General features: G+C 41.7%; 1 protein-coding gene across 1 annotated transcript in view; it reads right to left on the bottom strand.

Annotated features, from left to right (window-relative positions):
• The window catches only part of SLC9A2 (solute carrier family 9 member A2), a 125746-nt gene that overhangs the window by 6985 nt on the left and 92777 nt on the right, over positions 1-25984 (bottom strand). Inside the window, exons 6-9 of the mRNA XM_075562572.1 lie at positions 16889-16978; positions 16306-16376; positions 10837-10998; positions 410-506 (exon numbers count right to left, since the gene is read on the bottom strand). Of these exons, the coding sequence (XP_075418687.1) occupies positions 410-506; positions 10837-10998; positions 16306-16376; positions 16889-16978 (420 nt within the window). The remainder of the gene's footprint in view (positions 1-409; positions 507-10836; positions 10999-16305; positions 16377-16888; positions 16979-25984) is intronic.

The raw sequence follows: 25984 nt of genomic DNA, 5'->3' as shown, positions 1-25984 counted from the left end.
AATTCAAAAGTTTCATTTTTGGGAACACCTATAGAACTTTATGAATAACAGAGAATGGAATACATCTTAAATGTCTTCTTAACTATAAAGTTATTTCCTTAAGAAATAAAACAGCTATCGATTAATTTCTCCACAATTAGTCAACACTTATTTGCTTATCTCCCAGCCAATAGTAACAGAAAACTCAGAAGGCCCTGGGACATTAGTCATGGCGTTTGAGAGGAGTGTGGTACCCTGACAAGATGGAGATGCTCCTAAGAAGGATCTTAGGGGCAAAGGAAAAGGTGCCTGGTGTGGGCCAAGCAGAATCTGATGTCAATGGTGGGACATCCAATTAGAGTAACCAATATGAATGGACGTTTCAAGCCAAAGGAAAGTTAGGGATTTTATATTTTAAAATCATCCTCACCCGCTGACGGATTTGATAGAGATTTCTTGATAATATTTCTCGAATTTCATCCATTTCACCAGGTGTGAGTTTTCTTAATTTTTCTTCACGACAGTCACTGTGAAAGTATGGGAGGAAATGTCTCATTATTCAATAAATATAAGAATCACCTGATTTTTTTCCTTAGCTATACCTGAGCTGAGATACAGTGTTGCTTGGAACTTCTTATATGCAATATTTTAAAATAACACAAGGTTTTAAAACTTTTATTTCACTGGCAAATTTATTTATGACATAAGCAACTGCCTCTTGTACCAAGAGACCAGAAGGATTGGATGGCTCCTGGCTAGCATCGCCGAATATTTTGACCAAAATTCTACAGAAAAATAGTATATGTTTTGAAAATATGTTATTATTTTGCATACTCCTCAAGACTTATTTTAACTTTCTGCTGAATAGAACCCCTATCATTTTATAACTTATCTCTTTATATGTAGCAACGTTTTTTACTTGAGATCTATATTTATGGATTATACGAGGGGGTGTCCCCCTGAATCAAAACATTTTTTCAAAGTTATGTATTTACATATTTTTACAAAACAACCTTATCACCTTGAAAGTACTCTGCACTACATTTAATCCATTTGTCAAATCTGATTCCCTTCTTGGAAACATTTTTCGGGCTTCTGGGAAGATGGCGGACCAGGGGACCCGCATACTCTGAGAGCTCTTTTGAAAACGGTGGGTTTGGTGTCCAGGTAACCGAGTGGTAGGAGTCTGGTGAGTGAAATACCCCCCCGGGACAGCACCCTACTGCCACCCCATGCATTTGTCCTTAGCCGGGACTTGGTGATCCAGGACCTGATTCATGGGACATCTGGGGTCAGTAGGCGGCCACCATCATGGCTGCAACTAGCTATAGCCCCAGACGGGGACCCAAGCCCAGAGTTGCTTGCCTGCTCTGCTGAGTCATGCACAGTGGTGGCGGGACCCCCTACAGCAGCTGCTGCACTAAAGGGACCCACTGGGAGAGAAGTTGCACTTTCCCACGATTCCCCTCTCCCCACGTGGCAGCGATCTGCCCTTAGGTCCGCATCCCTCCCTCCATTCATCCAAGGCCCGGGTAACTGACCTGCAGGCTACCGGGGGCTGCCTGGGCAACCCCCACTGGGGACCATCCACCCCCATTGCTGCCTGGGACCTCTCCACTGGCACCCCGCTTGCCCGGGCCGCCTGCCCCAGTCAGCCTAGCTCCCGCTCCACTCCCAGACCGGGAAGCGGAGCCATCCACTTCCCACCAGCACTAGCCGGCAGCTGGAACCCATCCTGCTTCTATCTCTGACACTGCGGTTCCCTAGAGCCACTTCAGGCTGGCCACTGTGACCGCGGAGCCCTGTACCCATGGCCCGGGGCACTAGACCTGCCTGCCGCGGGGCGCCCCTATGAGCGCTGACAGCTCCAGGTGCAACAGTGGGCGCCCCTGCGGACTGGGAGTGCAAGCGGCAGGGCTTTGTGCTCTTGTTGGAGCGGCTCTGCTCTCCAGGATGCACTGCAGGAATTCCAGTGGCAGGCGGCTCAGCTCTGAGCCTGCCCTGACACATTCCTCCCAGACTAGGGCAGGCACCTTTGCCACTGTTTCCCGCCAGAGCCGCTAAGGTCCAAACTGGCTCAGACCACTTCGCTGCAGAGCCTGCACCGCTCAGAGGGCCAGCAGCTCAAGCGATAAACGTCCCCGTCTGCTAGGGAGCCTAGGACACGGCTTTGCGGACCCTGCTGGAGCCATCTGCTCGCTCCAGCCGGCTCTCACCACCACCAGGAAGCGCTCCAGCCAGCTCTTACCACCATGGGGCCCTGCGGGGTCCCCAGCTCCGGCTTCTAAGCCTACCCCAGCCCTTCCCCACCCGCATAGGAGGCAGGCATTTCAGCCTGTGCCTCTATCAGCATCCCTTGTGGCCTCAGCCTTTTCCAGCCGGTGCAAGAGGCCCATCTCTATGGGGCTGCTCCCACCTGTGTAGCCTGTCCGCACAGACTTAACTCTACAGGCCTGCAGGGAATTGGGAATGCATGCTGATCTGAAGAGTATCCCCCCACCCCACCATAGCCCGGATCCGGAGCCCAGATCAGCACCATGTCCCATGGCAGCGAGACCTCGCTCACTTTTGCCTTCTATTAGGCATCCCTAGAACTTGGAGGGAAAAGAAGGGGGGGGGGGAGGAATATATATATATATATATATATATATATATATATATATATATATATATATATATATATATATATATATATATATATATACATTTTTATCTCGGGCTGGTTTTTCTCTTTTCTTTTTTTTTAATTTTCTGAGTTTTCTTTTCTTTCTTCCTCCTTTTTCATTATTGCTATTAATTCTCTCATGGCCCTTTTCTATAGATTTTCCTTCTATCTCTTTTTTCTCCTTGTACTCTCACACTATTTGTTGGGAGTATCTAGTATACAGCGTCTGAGCTGCAGGTGGTTTTGATAGCCAGTGATAAAGATCGCAGTCCAAAGCATGACCACTCCACCACCAGGTCTCCTCTTCCAAACATTAGATAAAATGAAATGTGAATCTAAACACGTGCTAGTAAAACCGCTCAAACTCAAGCACGAAAAGGAAGAAAATCTTCAACATACAAAGAAAACCAGAAATCAAACTCACCACCATAAAATCAATTCTAGATTGGGGTGACCCTATAAGACAGGGTATACCTGTCCCTCTGATCTCCGAGATTGTAACTCTTTGCAGGAGTAGAAGACTCATCTCTCTCCTATGGACCAACTTGTGGTTTCAAGATGAAGCCCGAAAAATGTTTCCAAGAAGGGAATCAGATTTGACAAATGAATTAAATGTAGTGCAGAGTACTTTCAAGGTGATAAGGTTGTTTTGTAAAAATATGTAAATACATAACTTTGAAAAAATTTTTTGATTCAGGAGGACACCCCCTCGTATAATCCATAAATATAGATCTCAAGTAAAAAACACTGCTACATATAAAGAGATAAGTTATAAATAGATGTCAACACTGTATCACTTCTTTTCTCTCTGCTTTTATAGCTTCTCCTTCCTTTCTCTCCATTTTTATTTTTTCTTTCAAAAATGTTGTTAAAATTATTTTTCAATGTTTAACCTTACAATTATTCTTCTTTTATTACTAAACAAACCAGGTCAACGCAGCCTGGGGTCATCACTGAGGCTCCAGCCCCCACTCCAGTCTCTGAAACATCTCACCACTGTGGGGCACTAAGCCTTTGGGGGAACTCTGCCTACACAGCAGCCTGGCCCATCCTTACAGTAGGTCATAGGCAGTCGCCTGAAAGAATCCTTAACAGTAACACAGACAAGGTTCCCCTGGCCTCCCAGAAACATAGGCCCTATGAAAGGATTGAGGAAAAATCAACAGACCACATCACTCCCAACAAAAAACAAAACAAAACAGAGAGAAGAATCACAGTAGCAGAGCTAAGGTCTCTCATTGAAGAAACAGACACAGATCTGCCACAGAAGGACATCTTCAGAAGTCTTCTTGCAGTAATACAGGACCTGAGGGAAGCAGCCCAGAATAAGGATGCAATGATAGAGGAGATGAAGTCCACAATAGAGGGGATGAAGTGCACAATAGAGGGGATGAAGTCCACCCGCCAAAGTGAACTGGAGGAGCAAACAGCAGAAGCCACACATAAAGTCACAGAATTACGATTAGGCTTTAGGAGTCAAGAACCATATCAGTGATCTTGAGGACACTCAAAGAAATCTAAGCAAGCGAGAAAGACAGTCAGATAGGAAAATTAAAGAAACAGAAGATAGCCTGAGATCAATGACAGATGCTATGAAGAGGAACAATATTCAAATAATCATTCTACCAGAGCACAACACAACACACGATTCAACAGCCAAATAGCAAATGAATTTCTGGAAGAAAACTTTCCCATCCTAACAAGGGAAAACCAGGCACGCATACAGGAAGCAGAAAGGACACCAGCTAGGCTAGACCCCAACATGCCAAAGCATATAATAGTAAAAATATCCAACTTAGAGGAAAAAGAAAATTTTATGAGCAGCAAGAGAAAGGAAGACAATCACATATAAAGGAGCACAGGTAATAATATGCTCAGACCTATCAGCAGATACCATGAAGAGGATGAGAGAATGGAGCTACATCTTCTAAAAACTGAAAGAAAAAATGCCTCCCCCAGAATGCTGTACCCTGCCAAGTTATCCAGTAAGACAGATGGTGAGATAAGGGTCGTCCAGGACAAGGAAAGACTCAAAGAATATGCTGCAAGTCACCTGACCCTACAGAAGATACTGGGTGACTCACTATGACCAGATGATCAAACTCCACCAAGAATGAACAGGAGACGACTATATAGCCCATCTCCATCTAGAAGCCAACATGCCAGCAACAATTACCAAGACAACAGGTTCTCAGATGGAGAGGAAGACAAGTTAGAAACTCTCTACTCAAACACAGCACACTGATATGAAGTGCCATAGGTAAAGGCCCAAAACGCAAAACAGGCTATGACAACTATGAATCCACAGATAGTGATAATAACTCTGAATTCCAATGGACTCAAATCGTACATTAAAAGAAAAAGGCTTGAAGACTGGCTCAGAAAAACATAATCCACCAATCTGTTGCCTACAGGAGACACATCTTAAGTGCACAGACAAGAATGCACTAAGAATAAAGGGTTGCAGAAAATTTGCCAATCGCATGGTAACTCAAAAAAGGCAGGGGTGGCTATCTAAATCTCTGCAAAAGACCTCAAGATCCAAACCATAAAAAGAGACAAAGAGGGACACTACATAATGCTCAAAGATTCAGTAAACCAAGGAGCACTTAGCTAATTGAATACTTTTGCTCCTAATAATGGTGTGGCAAATTTCATCAAACTACTAAAAAGATGAAAAAAGAAATCATGGACTCAACAATCAAAGAAGGTGACTTTAACACTCTGCTGTCAGAGAAAGACAGATCACTGGGAAAGAAGCTCAGCAAAGAGGCCATAGAGCTAAACAATGTAATTAGGCAACAGGGCCGGACACACATTTATAGAGCTTTCCATCCAACTGCAAAGGATTTTACATTCTTCTCAGATCCACAAGGATCTTTTTCAAGAATAGACCACATGCTGGGACACAAGTCCAGCCTGAGTAAATTCAAATACATAGATATTATCCAGACATCTTTCTCAGATCACCATGCCATAAAGCTGGAGATTAATAAGAGGATGCAAGGGCAACCAATTGGAGGATGAAGAATGATCTCCTGCGACATGAATCGCACAGGCTGTTGTGCTTCTTCCATGTGGGCTTTGTTGCTTTTGAGCTAGATGGCCGCTTGTTTATCTTCAAGCCTTTAAGACCCCAGACGCTATATATTTTGATAGCTCGGCACCATCAGCTTTCTTCGCCACATTTGCTTATGCACCCATTTGTCTTCAGCGATCATATCATGGAGGTGTGCACCCAATGATATGATTTTTTATTCTTTGATGCCTGCTAACTGATCCCTTCGGCACCTCGTGATCACACAGGCTGGTGTGTTCTTCCATATAGGCTTTGTTGCTTCTAAGCTAGATGGCCGCTTGTTTACCCTCAAGCTTTTAAGACCCCAGATGCTATATCTTTTGATAGCCAGGCACCATCAGCTTTCTTCACCACATTTGCTTATTCACCCTCTTTGTCTTTAGCGGTTCTGTTGGGAAGGTGAGCATCATAGAATGCCAATTTAATAGAAGAAAGTATTCTTACATTGAGGGAGTACTTGAATGGAGGCCCAATGTCCTTCTGCTACCTTAATATTAAATCTATAATTATAGGCACATAGATCTATTTCCCCATCCTTATATATAACTATATTTGCCTATGTACATATCTTTATCTAGACCTCTATAAATGCCCTTTGCCTCTTAGCTCTTTCCTCTATTTCCCTTGACTTTCCTCCTGTCCCACTATCATGCTCAGTACCCACCTGCATTTCAGTGATCCCTCTTGGTTACATTACTCTTAATCATGACCTACCAGGCCTCCCACACCCACCTCACCCCAATTTATTTTCTATTAGAATTTTAAAGATATCATTGGCTTCCATTACTCTTGTTGTGACATGAGCATTATTCATTTATATTAAGCATCCCCTTGCCGTGCATATTTAGATGCCCTGGTGACAATGTGGTTATTTGTTGGGCTGCTAACTACAAGGTCATCATCTTGAAACCATCAGCTGATCCATAGGAGAGAGATGAGTCTTCTACTCCTGCAAAGAGTTACAATCTCAGAGATCAGAGGGACAGTTCTACCCTGTCTTATAGGGTCACCCCAATCTAGAATTGATTTTATGGTGGTGAGTTTGATTTCTGGTTTTCTTTGTATGTTGAAGATTTTTTTCCTTTTCGTGCTTGAGTTTGAGCGGTTTTACTAGCACGTGTTTAGATTCACATTTCATTTTATCTGTTTGGAAGAGGAGACCTGGTGGTGGAGTGGCCATGCATTGGACTGCGATCTTTATCGCTGGCCATCAAAACCACCTGCAGCTCAGATGCTGAAAGACTGGATTTTCTACTCCAGTAAAGAGTTACAGTCTAGGGAGCCCTCAGGGGGGGACACTGAGTGTGCATTTACGCAATGGTAGTGAGTTTGATTTGTTTGCGGGGTGGGGGGTGCAGAATCTGTTTGGAATCTTTTATACTCCATATCTTTTATCCATTTTGGAACTTTCTAGTCATTGACTGCTTCTTTAAATATTGTTTGTACTCTAGTCTCTTATTCATTTATTTCTGGATCTTTTTACCATATTCGACGCATTTTAAATTTTCATTCTAAAGCTTTTTTTTCCTTTCACTCCTTCTGACCAATCTTCCAGTTTATATTTAACATGGCCCTTAAATCCACAACATTCCATTTTGTAATGTACTGTAAATTCTGCCTTCTCTACCTGTGGTTATAGTCACTATCAAAGCACGAGTTAACTTTTGGTCTTAAACTGTTCCCTTAATAGACAAAATGCTAGCTGCCGGCTTAGTTGAGACAGCAGTAGACTGAGTTAGACTAGATCAGACTGAGATAAGATTTGCAAAAGCGATCAGCATGTCCTCTACCTATCCTTTTGACATTAGAAGTCTAAAACCACAGTACATCAAAGCCTTGTAGTGGGCAAGATCTATCTTTGTGATCTTTGCCTGGAGAAATTAGCAAGATCTGCTTTCACTATTAGACATTTCACAGCTCTGTACCTGAGCTGAAAAATAATTGGCAAAGTTCACTCTCTTGCCCTTGATGCTATACCTGGCTTGCCTCTGCCTGAACTCCAGGTCTTAGAACTTGAGTTGCACCCTATCACCTGACCCAATCCACAACTCTCACAGCCTTGTCAATGAGGAGGATTCTCTAGATCAGCAGTTCTAAACCTTCCTAATGCCGGGACCCTTTAATACAGTTCCTCATGTTGTAGTGACCCCACCAACTATAAATTTATTTTTGTTGCTCCTTCATAACTATAATTTTATTTTTAGGAATTGGATGACCCCTGTGAAAGGGTCGTTCTACCCCCAAAAAGGTCGCGATCCACAGATTGAGAACCGCTACTCTAGATGGACAGACATCTGTACTTTGGATTTGGGGCTTATCAGTCTCCACTACATCAGATGCAAGAACAATTTCCTTGATGGTTCACGAGTTCTATGAGACATTCAGGACACTGCGGAGCACTGAGTCATGGGACGCTTACTGAAGGGAAAAGTGGTGCTTTATATCAGGGATAATTGAGTCACATAACATCTTGGGAAAATTAGATATTTGAGATACCTTCAACCTCCAACTCATTGGGGTGAATTTTGTATTAACCTTTCTAAAAGAAATTACTTTTGGAATTCTGGATTTCCCATTGCATTATTTCCATAGATACAATCCCTTTTGATGTCTATAAAAGTAATGAATACTTCTATTTCATTTTGGGGAAAATATTTCAGAAGAAGTCACATGCTTCACATGGTAAGTATAAAATAAGCCATTTATTTAGTTACCTACTTCCCTAATCCTGTCAGTCTAGAGGCAGGGCCCACCCAACTCACTGCCATTGAGTCAACCCTAACTCATAGTGACCCTACAGCAGGTGTCCTCAAACTATGACTCTCAGGCCACATGCAGCCCGTCGAGGACATTTATCCAGCCCTCCAGGTGTTTTTGCCTTGTTTGTGTGTTTTTTTGTTTTGTTTTATTTTACTTCAAATAAGATATGTGCAGTGTGCATAGGAATTTGTTCAAGTTTTTAAAAAAAAAAAAAAACTATAGTCCAGCCCTCCAACAGGTCTGAGGGACAGTGAACTGGCCCCCTGTTTAAAAAGTTTGAGGACCCCTGCCCTACAGGACAGGGTATAATTTCCCCATGTGAGTTTCTTAGACTGTAACTCTTGATGGGAGTAGAAATCCCCATCTTTTCCTGAGGAGTGCAGGGTGGTTTCAAACTGCTGACTTTGCAGTTAGCAGCCTAATTAATGCCTACCATTCCACTTCCAGTGCCCAGGCATCTGTAATATGTAAATCCTCCTGAAGATATTTCTACTATGGAACAGGAATTGAGAGCCACTGCACTAGATGACCACCAGTACTGTTTCCACATTTCATACTATGATTCAGTGACATCATCTCTTCTTCTGGAATAATGAGTGCTTTCAAAGTAGAAGACCCAAAGTGAACACCGTATGATATTTATTTAAATTAGCCAAGGTGGGCCCATAAACATCTAGTTCAAACTCAATTCATTCTTTTCTTTCTTACTGTTGTAAAGTTGCATATTATTATGCAACATTTTCTAATTCAAGGAATTCCAGAGGTGAAACTTAGTGAGACCTTTCAAAGTCCACATGAATAATTTGTATGTTAATACCACCTTTTGAGTTGTACAGTGAAATGTTAGGCTCAAGTACATGGGTTTCACTTCCATTGTGCTGAAAAAGGCAGATAGATCAGAGGACCCACAAGAGATTTTATCTCTCTGCATTGACTACTTTAAACACAAAGGGATCTTCCTAAAGTTTAAGTAACTAGAAATATATTTATTGTACTAAATCAACCCATGAATTAGAAATGCTAAATGCTCCTAGAGCAGGAACTTAGAAAGCAATTATATCTGTAATGTGGATAATCTATGAGGAAATGGATGCATAATTGCATGTGTGCTTATAAAATACTTATAAAATATTCCATTTATAAAAGATCCATGCATTGGGAATCTACTCAAGTGCTCCTTCAATGCAAGAATTCTTTGTTCTATTAACCAGGCATTCCATGATGCTCACCTTCCTGGCACGGTTGCTGAAGACAAAGCAGGTGCATAAGCAAATGTAGTAAAGAAATCTGATGGTGTCTGGCTATCAAAAGATATATTGTCTGGGGTCTTAAATGCTTGAAAATAAACAAGCAGCCATGTAGCTGAGAAACAACGAAGTCCACATGGAAGGAGCGCACCAGCCTGTGTGATCTTGAGGCGTGGATAGGATCAGGTATCAGGCATCAAAGACCCAGGACAAAAAAAATCATATCAATGCAAATGAGGGGTGGTGTGGAGTGGAAACTGTAGGCAATTGGACATCCCCTTAAAGAATGGTCATGGGGAGGAGATGAGCCAGTCAGGGTGAAGTATAGCACTGATGAAACATACAACTTTCCTCTAGTTCTCTTTATACTGCCGTCCCCCCTCCCACTATTGTGACCATAATTCTACCTCACAAATCCGGCTATATCTGCGCATGTACATGGGTACAGATAAGAGCTTGCAACACAGGGAAGCCAGGACAGATAAGCCCCTCAGGACCAAAATTAAGAGTAGTCATAACAGGAGAAGGGGAAGGTGGGGGGAGATAGGGGGAACTGATCACAATGATCTACATATAACCCCTTCCCAGGGGGATGAGCAGCAGAAAAGTGGGTGAAGGGAGACATCGGTCATTGTAAGACATGAAAAAAATACAAATTTATAAATTATGAAGGGTTTGTGAGGGAGGGAGGGTAGGAGAGGAAGGGCAAAAAATTAGAATCTGATACCAAGGGCTCAAGTAGAAAGAAAATATTTTGAAAATGATGATGGCAACAAATGCACAAATGTGCTTGACACAATAGATGGATGTATGGATTGGACAAGAGCAATATGAGCCCCAAGAAAATGATTAAAAAATAAATTAAAAAGCTCCATGAAACAGTCTCTGATATCCTTGAAACAAGCATCAAATTCACTCCAGTAATAAAATATAAATAAAATAAAGCCTTATTGGAAACCCTATGATAATCTAACATAACCAGACATAAAATAACGTACATATTTCTAGGCTTTCACATATTTATGGTGAGTCAAAGCTTATTTATAACTGGTTTTTAAAAACTTTAAAGGTAGTAATACCGAGCTTCTGAGCCAAAGTGCACTTACTTCAGAGATGCCACTGAAGGGGTTGTACACAGCACCCCAGTCTCGGCCATCTCAATGGCATGCTTGATTTCCAGTTTTTTATATAAGGACACAATGCTTGACTTAGGTTGGTTTTCTCGAATCAAAAGCTTCCGCAGATATTTATCATCAAACTTCTTAAACCTAGAAGGAAATAAAACCTTTAATTCACTACACTTTAATAACACTACAACGGAAAAAAAACAGTTCTTTCTAATGAAGTCATTTCTAGGACACAAAGGAAACAAACAAACAATTAAGTAGCCGTGTTTGGGTCTTTTGATCATTTTGTATATCTTTATGTGTGCGTATCTGCATATCTAAAGATACACATATATGCATATAGCGAGATGGCATATGAAGCTCTTTCTGATGAATATGTGCTACTTACACTTATGTGCTTCTTTTCTCCTCTCCCTGCTTCTCTTTTCCGTAAACGACTGAGAAGGGGCCCTAGTGCTCCATGAAAGCTACTCTCCTCGGAGTCATCAATATTATTGGCAATGGCTAATCACAATCTCATCATTGCTGCCCTCTCTTCCTTGAAACACTGCCCTCAATGGACTTCCAGGAGCCCACGCTCTCCTCGGTGCCCTTTTACTTTGTCCTCGTTCTCTTCGGCCATTTTTGTCAGCGTTCTTTCTGATTTCTTAACATAGAAGTGACCTAGGGCTTCATCCTTGATCCTCTTCTCCATCTAGGGACTCTTCAGGCTCTAACCAGCAGTTTCCAACGACCAACAATGTCTGTCTCTTGCTTCAGCCTCTCTCTACCCCTCAGAACCGAATAGTCAGTTGCTGAATCAACAGCCCCACTTGGATCACTAATAAGCACCTCATGTTTGCCATGTCACGAATAGGTCTGATCTGCTCCCTCGACTACAGCCTCTCAAGAGAGGACCTCTCCACCTCACTTCATGAAAATGTCACCAGGTCAAAAGCCTTGGCGTCATCCTTAATTCTTCTATTTCTCTCATGCTCTGCTATCCATTCCACTGGTGATTTCAGTTCGTCTCACCATTAAAATACATGCAAAATCAAACATCTTGTCACAAGCTTTACTGCTGCCACCCTGATCCAAGGCAACATCATACTCTCCTCATTGTTGCAGCACCCACTTAATTGTCTTCAATGGTCACCACAGAAACAAAGGTGACCATTCTATGGTCACCACAGGAACAAAGGTGTCCCACTTAAAATGAAAGTCAAAGCCTGTACCTCTTCTCTCTCTCACTTAAGTAGCTGTGAGGTCCCCCCATATCTGGATCTACACCTCCCACTCTTTCTCCTCTGAGACCTACCTCTCCGGCCTCCTGGCTATGGTTGGACATGTGCCAGCCATGTTCCCACTGCCAGGCCTACACATTGGCTCTTCGTTCTACTCAGCAGCTCTCCCACTGCACGCAGAGCTCTCACGGGTCTTCTTTCTGTCCTTCCCTCCTAGGGATTTTCTCCAAACGAAACAGAACAACCAACCTTTCCTATTCATCCTCTTTGAACTTCAACTTCCCCCATCCAACCTTCCTTATTCATCTCCATTGGAATTCTCATGATCCCACACGAAATATAATTTACTTATTTCTTTCTCGTCTCCTTGTGAGAGCAATATGAGGAGTAAGGGATTCCTTCTGTATCATCAGTGCTTAACATGCTACCTGCCACCGTTAAGCATGCATGTTCACTGAATCCTTCAGGCAGCTTTGCAGTCTGCCATGTCACTTGGTAGTGGGTAGTGTCCTTCCACCATGGCCTGGCTCAGCTGCCTTGCTTGCTTGCCCCATGACAGTGCTTTCAAGAATGTTACCTGGTCAGACCATTGTGATATTAGGAGACAGAGGATTATTAGAGGCTTTCACAGTGATGATTACATCATGAGTTTCTATCATCTCTTGGTCTCAAGACAAAAATTAAAGCTGCATGAAACAGACTAAATTCACTTCCGTCACATAACTCAAGGCTAATATGCATCAGCTAAGATTCAGCCAGTCCATTGAAGTAAGAGCACGACCAGCGTTGATCAGCCCCACCCAGCCCAGATCAGCTAATGCTCATCCTTGTAATTCTTGAACTGTCATAATAATTGATTCTTATTTTGAGCCACCGTGTTTGGGACTGGTTTGTTATACATTATGTTATACCAACATATAAGTAAAATACTATCCAATATACATTTGTTAATAAAGAAACTACAGTGTGTATTTGAAATCAAAGTCACTGCCATTGAGTCAATGCTGACTCATAGCAACCCCAGGTGGGTTTCTACGATGGTAACTCTTTATAAGTGTTAAAAGCCCAGTCTTTCTCTGATGGAGCTGCTGGTGGTTTCAAACTGCTGACCAGGCGGACACCAGCCAATGGGTAACCACTACACCAGCAGGGCTCTTCATGTATGACAGGGATCACCAAAAACCAAAGGAGGGTTGTAGGTACTCCCTTGTGGAATTCCCGAAAGATATGAATGTTAACCCACATTATTGGTATCAATTCTTTGCTATAAATACTATAAAGCATTAAATTATTAAAGAGCCACCCTGTAATGTGATTTCCACTGACAATAACTGCAAAAGTATTGGGCTTACCCTTTTCTCAGTTCGTATTGCATTATTCTAGGCCCATTAAGCCCCTGATAACAATACTTCTTATATGATTATGATTTTAGATTAACATTAGAGATAAGCAAAAGAAAGTCTAACTGTGACAACAATGGTAGCTAGTCTATATAGCACAGGGATTTTGCATTTTCTTTCTTTGCTTTATTTCCACACCTTCCATCCCTCTGCCGAGCTACACACAGGTGTTTGGCTTTGCCGTCAAAAGACTCATTTCACCAAGTCTGAGAAACGTCCCTACTGCATTACCCCTTTGTGTCAGCCCCAAAGTATCAAATGAACCCTAATTCTCTGGCACGACCCTACAAAGAGTCACCCTAAGAATTTCACAAAACAGGGGGAAATACCCAACCAACATGCTGAAACAGAAGCTTATTTTTAAATATTTTAGTAACATCAAAGAATATGAATCTATATCTGACACGTGCTCAGGACTGATTATTTTTTAATGCCCTGTGCTAGCAACAAATACTCTCCTACCCACTTCCCTGTTCTACCTGTGGAATTTGGTAACCCTCAGAATCACGTGGATTTTACCTGGAAAAATATGCATGGAAATACAGCAAGGCTTAGGAAATTATTAAATGAAGTACATATACTATAGAGAAAAGTGTTAGACATATAACATAATATTTGGGGGCATGAGTCAATGTTGGCTCTGCCATCTTCAGTCCATATAAAGGAACCTGGAGGACTTCAATCTGCATGTGGATCCGACTCATGTACCACAGGGAAAGACTTCTCCTGGTGTCAGAGAAACGACACAGCCAGACTTCAGATGGTGTACCCTCCCTCCCCTCAGCGTTTCTGAACAAATTCACATGATCTTAGCGTTTACCTCTTTCCTATCCTAGCAAAGGTCTGATGACCTGATTCTTGGGCATAATCATATCTCTTTTTGTCTCTTTCTTTTTTTAACCTCCCTATTTGGGATGTAGAGGAGTGGCTGGAAAATGTTTGCCACATCGTCACTTGTGAAAAAGAACATGCTGTTCTGGGTCACTCCTCTCGTTTGTCATTTCAGGGACACCCTGATGGGATGATGCTAGAGAAAGGCAGAGAGGGCTTGAGTGGGAAAGGAGAAGGTAGCTGGGGAAACAACAGGCAGGTCTATGACAAAACGTGGTGCGAAGAAAAGTCTGTTTCACGGGCATTGCATGCGGGTAAGAATGACCCATGCTAGGAAGGCCCGGGAAGACAAAGCAAGGTGCGGCAGAAAGACACAGACAGCTGAGTCTGGTTCTCAGGTCTGCTTCCAACCCTCAAGGCTCAAAGTCATTGGCAATTGGTTCATGTTGTTGTTTTATTTTCAAATGGAAATTTGAGTTCCTGTGTCATCATGTGCTTTCTGTAGTTATAAAATAACACTATGTCTGTGTGGGCATTTCTAAGTCATTCCACACATGGCTAGGCTTATAAAGATTGTTCTAGCATTTAAAGCCGTGGCAATTTGTTCTATTACTGAGCGATAGGGTGCACACACACACACATGCCCACAACTGTTTTCTATGTTTGTTTTGGCACCTTTGTTATACTTCAAAATTCCCCAGGCTTGAGGTTACTCCTTATTTTTCCCCCAGAACTCAATATAATGTCGGAACATATGAAAGAACAGGAAACACAAATATTCCATCTTAAATGGAATCAGTAGGTTGGTCAATGGATTGTAATTTGTCAGTAAAGGGAAAATCAGTTAACAAAACCTAACTATGAGTCTTTCCTGATGCCTTCAGAGATGGACTTAAATGTCTCCTCCTTAAAGGATCTTCCCTGGACAAGAATATACCAGGAAATAATTCTTTACATTTTTTTTCTATGAGGGAAAAAATAAATGCTTCCATGTAACATTCGTCAAATTCTAACATACGAATGTTCACATCGTGGCTGATTCAAGCCACTGACTTGGAAGTGATGTCACTGACATGGCACTGAACTTGCAGCGGGCAGAGCGCCGCGGGGCACGGAGGTGTCTAAGCAGCAGATGGGGCTGCCTCCAGCCCCAATGGGCTCCTGACCCCGATGTCAGCCCTTGGCCTGCCTTCCTGGTCCTGGACCTCTGCTTTGGGTTGATAGGAACACACATGTCTCCTTCTGCTAGGCCACACGAGCTTTTTACTTCCAGTATAAGTTCACTGAAAGAGAACTGCACCATTTATCCACCAGAGAGCCTTTCAGAGAAAGCTAACTAAGTATGTGTGTGTACATGCATCGATCACACCTGTCCAATCAAGGCAGCTTTTCAACAAACTATGGAGTCTATTCATCTCTTCAACCAGCAGGCACTTTGAATTGCCCATTTGATAAAGCCCCTCTCTCTGTGGGATAGAGACTGCCAGGGAATTCCTAGCTTTTAACGGAAAGGACAACACTTTGCTCAGCCTCTCTCACATGGCTCCCAGATGCATCTTTAAGTGGAAGCCTTGGGGGGCATCTTCTGATCCCTTAGGCTAGAAGGTGTTGGGTACAGGCTCCCTGGTCTCCTCTTTCTCATTCTTCCTGCATGAAACCTGGAAGGTGGGGCTGATGTCTAAGGTGGAGGCAGCCACATGGCTCCAAGAGGAAAGCTCAGGAAAGCAGCCTCTGAAGGGGGCAGCTCTACAGCGGGGAACAGGCATTAGGAGGTCTCTGGAGGGGGAGCTGATTCTATTGTCCACTTCTGGCTTGTTGCATTAGGGGACAATAACTTTCTATCTATTTTTAGCTACGATCATTCTAGGTCTCCACTGGCGGTGAGCTGTATCTTAAAGGATACAGTATGTCACAACCTAAGACCGATTTAAAGGCCAACGCATGTGTCTGTGTGGTGACGCCAGAGCGCCGCACGAGCGCATGCGGCTCCTTACTTGTCTCTGCAGAAGTTGTGGCCCCAGTGTCCACACACGTCCTCGATCCCAGTCTTCACATGGTCAAAAAACTAGACGGGAGAGAAAAAGCAGGCTGATGGATTCGTTTTTACCGAAAGTCGGTAATGTTCACTCTTTTCACCTCCCGCCTAGACTTCACCAGCCGATCGGTGTTCCTGTTGGTTTCCTTGTTGCTTATGAAAACACTAAAGAAATTTGTTTTCCGATGGATAGATGGGGTATTTATCCCATCAATACTAGGAAATTCTTGGACAATTTTACTCAGGATTTTCAGTTTACTCATAATTTTGGAAAACATTGCGACAATAATTTCCCAGTAGAAAGACCGTCAAGTTGAAGGAAGTAGCAGAAGATTCCCTATCTCTTCGTGTAGGAGGTTGGCAGGTTAATTCAGAGCAGGGACGGTGCAACTGCGCTCCCTCCACATTCCCTGGGAATCGTCCTCATCCCTCCCTCCCTGTTCCCTCTCCTTCAGGAAATGAGTGGCTCAAGTTGTTCAACTGAATTATTATTTTTTTCTTTTCTTTTATCATCCAAATAGTTGCACTAAGTTGAAACGTACCCGACAATGAATTTCTTCACTGACAGCCTGCTGTTTCTTATTGGCTCTCTTAACATCAAGAAACTCCACTAGCGGTCGAATCGTTATGCCCTGTACAGAAAAACAAAAGCAAACCACAAGGGCGTTGTTTCAACAAATAAAACAATTTAAGAGCAAAGAATAACTTTTTTTCTCTCTTAACATTTAATATCCATCAAAGGCAATTCTACAGTGGATGTAGCATTGTGTTAAGGTTTTCTTTCCCCTCATTTCTAACTGGCAAGTTTTCATGAGATTCGCACTGTGGGCTAGGTGTTGGACTGATAACCACAAGGTAGGTGGTTCAAACCCACCAAGTGGTTCACAGGAGAAAGATGAGGCTGTGTGAGGTCCTGTAAAGATATACAAAGTCCCAGGGGGGATGTAACACACACACACACACACACACACACACACACACACACACACACATATATATACATACTATACACACATTACTTACATACACATACACAAATATATATGTATATATCATAATCAACCCAATAGGTTTGGTTTGGTTATAGTTATGGTTAGGTAGGTTTGGTTATGTCCTAAAAGTTACTAGAAACAAACAAAAAAAGATCAAAATGGAAAAATTTTAGAAAATAATTTTAAGAAATAATACAGCATTACCAAGTTTAAAAGAATAATTTATACTCTGTAGTATCCATAGAAAACTTAGCAAGAATTCATTAATTTATTTCAAAATATAATTGAATACCTATTGCATTCATGTCAGGGAGTCCGGCATTTGGGACACAAAGATGAAGAGTTAAGAACATCATCTTTAGGAGATAAGGTACTTCCAAAGGCTGTTGCAAAACTAGGAAAAGGAGGAAAGAAAAATATATACAGGGAGAGGACTAGGGAAGGCTTCAGAGAGCAGGAGCCTGAGCGAGAGTCTTAAAGAGTGCTTGGTGAACTCTCCGGATAAATCCTAACACAGCAGAGGCTCACCTGTGAGAAAGGGGCATAGAATCAGTGTTATTGAGTGAACTTGAGAAAAGGGGAGAGCCATAAGCTTTTTAGTAAATCAAAAGAGAAGAAAACATTCTTGCATGATAAAAAGCATCTGGAGGCCATCTACAACAACATCCGACTGAATAATGAAACAGTGAAAGCATTTCCATTGGAGTCGGGGACAAAACAAGGACTTTCCTTATCTCCCTTGCTACGGACACAGTTCTGCATGTCCTAGTCAATTAAACAAGAACGGACAAATAAAAGGTAGAGGTATAAATACTGTAAAGGAAAAGATAAGAGTTGTGTTGCTGGTGAATGAGCTATTCTTTCTTTGGTCCAAAAAACTCTAATCCTTTTAAATTTCAAGTAGCAACTACTTAAGTGACTGGACAAATCAAAATGAAACAAACAATGTGCATAAATTCATCCCATCTATTATGGAGGAAGTGTAACAAGATATAAACATCCACGTCCTAGCAATGAAAACAATTCAAACACAGTGAAGGGTTCAAAAGTTCATGGAAAAATTCCATTAACTTTTCATTCAATTTTTCTACGAATTTTGGGGACCCCCTTGTGTGCATAGTTTACAAAAAGAGAGGGATACTATCAACAGGGTGGGGTGACACATGATGGCAACAATGGGCTCAAGTTGTCCAATAATTCTGAGGATGGTGCAGGTCCAGGCAATGCTCGGTTCTACTCTACATGGGGTTGCTTTGAGTCAGAACTAACTCAAGAGCACCTGGCAATCAGAACAGCAGCAATGCACCTGTACAACACACACCAACTTACGAGCGTCTCATCGATGCTGACTCCTAGTGACCCTCAGAGAACTCTCAAACTTAAAGTACAGGCTAGATCTGAATTTCAAAAGGACACATACAACATCTAGGAGGAATGGCTTAACAGTATTATGATGACAACCTTCTCTCAACTAACTGGCGCATAAATACGATTCCAATAACATATGCCTAAGGAATTTTAATATAACTTAAGAGGTTGCTCCAAAATTAATCTGGAAGAGAAATGTAACCAGATAATTTTGGGGGATAAATGAGGAGGGATTTGTAGATACCAAAACAAGCATTAAGATAATGGATTTAAAATCATGTGAAAATGGTATTTTAGTCAGTTGTGTTGAGAAGAGGTGTGTCTGAGAGCGTGGAAACGAGGAAGATGTTCAGATCTCTTTGGGGTTGGGAGATGGCTCACAGGAAACAGAAAAAGACAGGCTCATTGTTATGTTTGAAGGTTTATCGGGAGTGGAGTGTAAGAGGGTTTAACATGTTCTCTGTCATGCGTTTAATTTTCATCATACTTCCTCCACGTCTTCAGTAGTTATAAAGTTTTTATAATGAAAGTTTAAAACACGCAAACATCCATGTCTGAAAAGATGCCATTGTTTCTCTGTCATCAATTTAGTTGTGAGCCTTTTACCATGTTAACTTTCTAAAGTGTGAACTCATTTGGGCCAAATTTGGTGTAAAACACACCTTGTGTTCTGGTTTCAGTTCCGTCTGCCACTTTGAAATCACATAGGGAGCAATAACTTGTTCCCAATCAACACATATTCTGTAATTTTTAACTTATGTAAATGCAAGCGGGTGTAAACAGGTGTTTCCGGGTGTGGGAACTGCAATGAGCTCCGGATTCCATGAAGTCCATGATGCTTCAGAAGAGCTTACGGCCAAGTCAGCGACGTCAATGCGATTTTTAAAGCTGTACAATGTGGTCCAAAGACACTTGCTTCTTCCACATACTTGTTAAAATCCCATAATCTTCCCTCAAAAAATAAAGGGAGAAGGTGGGAAAATGCTGCGACATTCTGGGAACTGTAATCCATCTCAAGAAATAAAAGGTCTATGAATTAAATTGACAATCAATTTCCTGAAAACTTGCATTTATCTCACAATAAAACTTGTTTTTCAGTTTAAAAGTGACATACTTGCATAGCCCCAAACCACTGAATTATCTTTGCTATTCTTTCACATTATAAACAACCTGCATGCATCGTCCATCACAAAGAAAATACGCTGCCAGCTTGTTCATTTTATCCTAGGACCAAAAAAAAAAAAAGACTCTGAATTTGAGGAACTTTAGCAAACTCTGATATGTGCTAATTAACTGTAGTCAGCATTATAATTAGACAATACTATAACCCATGACCATCTGTTTAGCAAACTCAATCGCATTTGAAGACCTTCACAATAGCTGTAAAATAATGAGCATTAGAATGCCTGGTGACACAATGGTTAAGAAGTTGACTTCTAAGCAAAAGGTTGGTAGTTCGAATCTACCCAGAGTTGCCTCAGGAGAAAGGCGTGGCGATGTAGTTCCCAGAGGTCAGGGCTATTGAAAACCCCATGGAGCACACACGTGATTGACCTGAATCAGGACCCTCCGGCAGACAAGCACTGCGGTGTGTGTGTCTGCTTTGCTGTGCTCATTATAACTGTAGTTGGAGAGGTTACACTGGAAACGGATCATTTGATCCTTGAGAGGGACCCTGAAGATCCTGGCACGTCCTGGCAGACAGTGCCAACAACATTGACCGCTTTCAACTCGGTCCATTTCTCGGAATGCATTTGCAATGAGTAACCTTGATGCATGAGGTAGAGTCTGCCTGCAGACAAAAAGCAAGCGGTCCCCAGGCTCCGTGACCCCTGTGTTAAGGCAGCCTGCTTCAGAGGGCTCTGTAGAGCAACAGGAAACGCCAGCTACTGTTCTGCCACGAGTCATAAAATACAGTGTCTCTGCCCCAGGACTCTTATGTCTCCTTCCAGCTTCCACAAAAACAGCAACAGATTCATTTATTAACTTTCAAGTAGGAAAATCCCAAACCCTTTGCCATTCTGGTCAATGATTCACAGTAGATGATATCACTAAGATGTAATAAAGGGTGGGGGTGGGGAAGGCAACCGTCTCATGAGTTCAGGACACCTTTGCTGTCTGCTGAACTTCTTGATAACCATTACACACATTTGCAGAGTTCTGTGAATTTGCTATGTGACAACAGAAATAAATGAAATTGTCATTGTGGTGCTTGAAACATTTTTTCCTCCAAAAACACAAGCAAAGCCTACTGGAAGGAGTTCAGCTTTTCTTCTTCTTCCTCTTCTTTCGTGGTAAGTATTGAAACACAATAAATCATTTTCAAGTTTAAAAAGTTATGCCAGGTATTGTGCTACATAGTACATTCTGATTGTAAGTCTGTCCTTTGTATTCTTGCATTCCACCCTTCTCAAACTTCCATGTAATTTTGAAACATGAGAAACGGCTTATGTTATATACAATACCACTGTTACTTTTTATTGTCGACTCAAATATCCTTACTCTGAATTGTTACTAAATAAACAGTCCATAGGCATGACGTCAGTCCTTTAGCTAGAAAATGTACTTCCTTGTGAAGTCATTTTCTCTGCTTTTAAGCTTCATTCAAGAAATATTAAAATGCTCATTATAAATCATGATGAACCACATGAAATTCCATTTTATAAGATAGTGCTAACTTAACATTATCAGGATGGAGAGGTTCATTAAATAAGAAAAAATTAAATAAGGAGGGAAAACCATTTTAATGTTAACTGATAAGTTCATCAACATTCATTCAGAGAATATATATTTATTTATGTTATATTTAGGAGAGCAAAAATGCACGCATAGATTCATATAGCTCATTACGTATCTCCCTCCAGGTTTCTTGTGCCGAGTTCCTCAATCACTGATGTATTCTGGAAACAGTGGTCCTTTCTGAAAGAAATGTGTGTGTACATGTGGGCTTGGGTTGTTTCTTAGGAGTTACTAGTGGTTAAGAGAATTAAGGGATAGGTCTTTCTTAAAAATTGATATCCAACTGAGTTTGGCTTCCTCCTCCACAACTCACTAGCTAAGTAAATTTGAGGATATGACAGTCTCATTTATAGCGCCTGTTTCTTCATCTAAAAAATGGGATAATAATAATAATCACTTGCCCTAGAGTTACTGACCACGGAATTGTTATAAAGAGCAAGAGCGCGGGAATGTAAAGTGCTCAGATTGAGTGAGGTCTGTAGAAAGCACTATGTAACAATTGGTTTTTTATATATCTATATTTTATATCTATATATTTGATACATGTTATATATTATCATCTTCTGGTTTTCATTTTTTGTCATTGCTTACATGGACTTTGTCCCTCTGTTATTGTAGGGCACTGAGGGTAGGTGTGCATGCAAGTGGACGCGCAGTTGGGTGGGTGTTGTCTCTTAGGAGTTAGTGGTGGAAAATAGAATGGAAGGGACAAGCAAGGTCAAAGAACCAAACAACATCAAAGCATCGGTCTCTAATCAGTGCATACTAAATGATGGAGCAGACAGAAGAAAAGATGTCAGCAGGCATGGAACTAGAGTTATCTCTTTCCGCAAGTGACTTTAGCCAGACTATCCTTTAATATAATGAGCCCTGGTGGCGTTGTGGGTCACACAAGGGCTGCTAAGCTAAAGGTGAGCAGTTCGAAATCAGCAGCCACTCAGCAGGAGACAGATGAGATTTTCTACTCTTAGGAAGGTGGCAGCCTCGGTAACCCGCGGAGGCAGCTCTGTTCTGTTCCCTAAGGTTGCTATGAGTCAGCATGACTCGGCAGCAGTGAGATTAGAGGGCTGTTTGGGTATTTTTAATCCTTTGATAGATGGAGAGTCAATCTCTCTGTAGAGTTGACTATCCACAACATATCTGTACACTATTAAATACTGGGCCCCAAATCTCCTTTCCTGGGTAGTTCATTTGATGTCTGATGTCTTTTATACTAAGAGAAGCCCCAGTAGCACAGTGGTTAAGCTCTGTGCTGCAAACCAAAAAGTTAGTAGTTTAAACCCACTTCTGTGGAGCGAGAGATGTAGGAAGCAGCTGCCATAACAATTCAAAAACAACAGTACATCTGTTGCCATGGAGTTGTTTCCATCTCAGAGACACCCTATTCCAAGAATGTGTATTCTCATGGGAGTGGTCACCCTCATCATTCAAACACAATGTCTGGTGGATTTGAACCACTGACCTTTTAGTTAGAAGCCCATGCCAAACCCACAGCACTACCAGACTTCCTTTTCATGACGATTATACTCTTGAAAACCCCCATCCGACATTGATACTCTGTGTTGCAGGAGTGCTATTAACTGGAATTGAGCTGGTGATGATGGGCTTATTAGATTCATATGGTTCTGTCTTCATATTAATGCTTATATTTGCCACCTTATGTTCTGAGAGGGAGAAAGGTCAGAAAGCATTTAATACGCTTTAGAAGAACTGCCTCTGGATAGCAAGGCCAACGTGACAGTTCTAGCTAGACAGATGGGTGAGTGACTCTTGCTTAACTTATACCCTCAAGCATTCTGCCCTAGGATGTCCACTGAGACATAACATGCTCAAAGTAAGATTATTGCATTTCACGCCTTTTCCACCAGAGCATTACGGGAGGAATAAACTAGAGGAATAGTTAAATAGACCCCGAAAACCTCCAGGGAACATAATTTATGCGTCTCTTGCGTATCCAAAGGCTCAGTGTTATCTCTGTATCTTCAAGGAATACACTCAAAACCGCACGGAATATCTGAGTCAAAATCAGTAGCTTTATACACGCTTAAAAATGCTAATCATGAGACGCATCTGAAGTGAGGTCAATGCACCTTAACGGGTCAGAGCTGGCCTGATGGAGCTGCCAATTTCACGGTCAGTCCCTCCCAAATGCTTGCACCTCTTTGCACCGGTTTCCTGAGCTGTAGCACTGGTCTCTGCCTCAAAGGTTGGTTGTGAGGATGAAATGAGATCAGGCCAATAAGAAAGCACTTGCCAGAGGACCTGACACATGGACATATTCACCGAAGTGTTCATAATACAAACAAGAATGGAATGTGGTCCTTTTCTTAAGTCAGGAAACGGTCTTAAAGACATTCTGCAGGAAGCCAATTAACTCACTCTTCATACAACTGGCAGGCTTATGTCAATGAGGAATGATTTTTAAAAAGAAATAGTTGGAGTCAGGGAAGAATCACAGTAGTTTAGAATAGTGACTATTTTCTATATGCCAACCACTTTACTAGTCCTTTCTTAAGAGTTGAGGTTAGATTGAGCTGGGCGCCCTGCTCCAAGAGTTACTAACCATGTAAACTCTCGGTTATAGTGCCTCAGTGTCCTTATCTAAAAAATGGGGATGATAATAAGCACTCGCACCCTGCCATAGAATTGTCACGAAGAGTAAATGAGTTAGTATGTCGAGTGCTTTGAATGGAGCCAAGACTATAGAAAGCATTATATAACAATTGGTTGTTATATATATATATAATTAAACACATTAATACATAATCATAATGAGTATTTGTTAAGTATAATATATATTAAAAGCTCCTAGTCTTTTTTTTTGGTCATTGATCACCTGGTCTTTATCTCACTGATTGCTCTTCTCCTGCATGTTTTATCATTGGGCTGCCAGACATTCATTCCATTTTCTTTTTCTTTTTTAACTATCTAGAATTTTCTTCTCTCTTGATTAAATCCTCTCCCATGGGATGAAATACTGTTGTCACCAACTATATGTCAGTTGTGTCACTGTGGTGTCTTGCGTGTTGCTATGGTGTTAGAAGTTATGTATGTAATCGGCATTTCAAATACCAGCAGGGTTTCTTGTTTAGACTGGTTTCAGTGGAGCTTCCAGACAAGGTTGAGGTATGAAAGGAGGCCTGATGATCTACTTCTGAAATTCAGCCAATGAAGGATCTATAGGCCAAGGCAGAATAGTATTGGTTGTAGTGGTGGAAAAAGATGTCTCTAGACTGGAAATAACTGAAAATGCACAGTAGTCCCAAGAATGAACTCATGTGCACCCATGATCCTGAAGATGATGCATCAGTGGATGACACTTGGTTCTGTACTGCATGATGTTGACAGAAGTGGAAGCCAATTCAAAGGCAACTAACAACAACATCTACAAAACTTAGAACCCCAGCCTGGATGGCTTTCCTGAACTCTAGAGTCATAACCACTTATCCAGCATCTTCATTTGTATATCTCATAGCTCTTATGAGGCCAGAAGGTTCAAAGTCGAACTATTAATTTCCCCTCTCCTATTTCCACGACATCAATCCTTCCCCATTTCACTTGCACATAAGCACACTTGAGTTGTAGGTATTCAATGATAAAACCCAACAGCCATCCATGATTCCTCTTTCTCTCGATCCCACATCTATCCCGTCAGAATGGATTAAGGAATCTCACAACTCTTACTCGACTGTTACCTCCCTGTGGATTACTTCTTTAGCATCCAGACCACATATCCTACTTTCACCCTTGTGTTCCCTGACTATTTGTTCTTTACAGAGTCCACAATGATTCTATTAAAAAAAATAAGACATAGAGCGCCTCTCTTCTGCACAAAACCTTCTGATAGCTTCCATTTCATTCCGAAAAGATGCACAGCCTCTGTATCAGCCTGCAAGGACGTGATCGAGGTCTCCAGCACTCCCCTCTCCTCAGCCCTCCCTGTTCTCCCTCACACTCCACACCATTGCCGTGCTAGCTGAAAACACTCTACTTTCAGAATGTTGTCCTTTAGCTCCACCTGTCTGGAATATTCTTCAGTTTGCCTAATTTCTTCACTTCCATATAAGCCTTTTCTCAAATATATGTATTTTTCTTACAGAGGCCTTCCGTGATCCTTACTTAGAACTGCAGCTGCTGACTCCTAAGACTGTCCTTATCATTCCCCGTCCCCTACTTTTTATTGACTGTATTGTGACCCTCACCCTCTCAGCCATTCTCTAATTGATAGATCATGTTGACTGTCAAATGCTTGCCAGTCCTTGAAAAACACATGATCCGTAAGACAGGACCTTTTAATGATTTATATTGTTGTTATTTTACTCATAGATTCAAGGTTTTCATAGCACTTCCTACTCCATAATATGAGCCCAATAATTATTTACTAAATGGATAGCTACAAAATATAATCTTTTAACACCAGATATATAAATGTAAAGAGATTCATTAACTTTCAAAGTAAAGATCGGCAACCAGGTCCTTTCCACCACATTCGACGCCTCCCAAATACCAAATTTCTTTCCATTCCTTCCACAGTTTCCC

The sequence above is a fragment of the Tenrec ecaudatus genome, chromosome 11 (assembly GCF_050624435.1).
Source record: "Tenrec ecaudatus isolate mTenEca1 chromosome 11, mTenEca1.hap1, whole genome shotgun sequence".
Taxonomy (NCBI): domain Eukaryota; kingdom Metazoa; phylum Chordata; class Mammalia; order Afrosoricida; family Tenrecidae; genus Tenrec; species Tenrec ecaudatus.
Note: the sequence above shows the minus strand (reverse complement) of the source record. Positions and strands in the feature narration are given on the sequence as shown.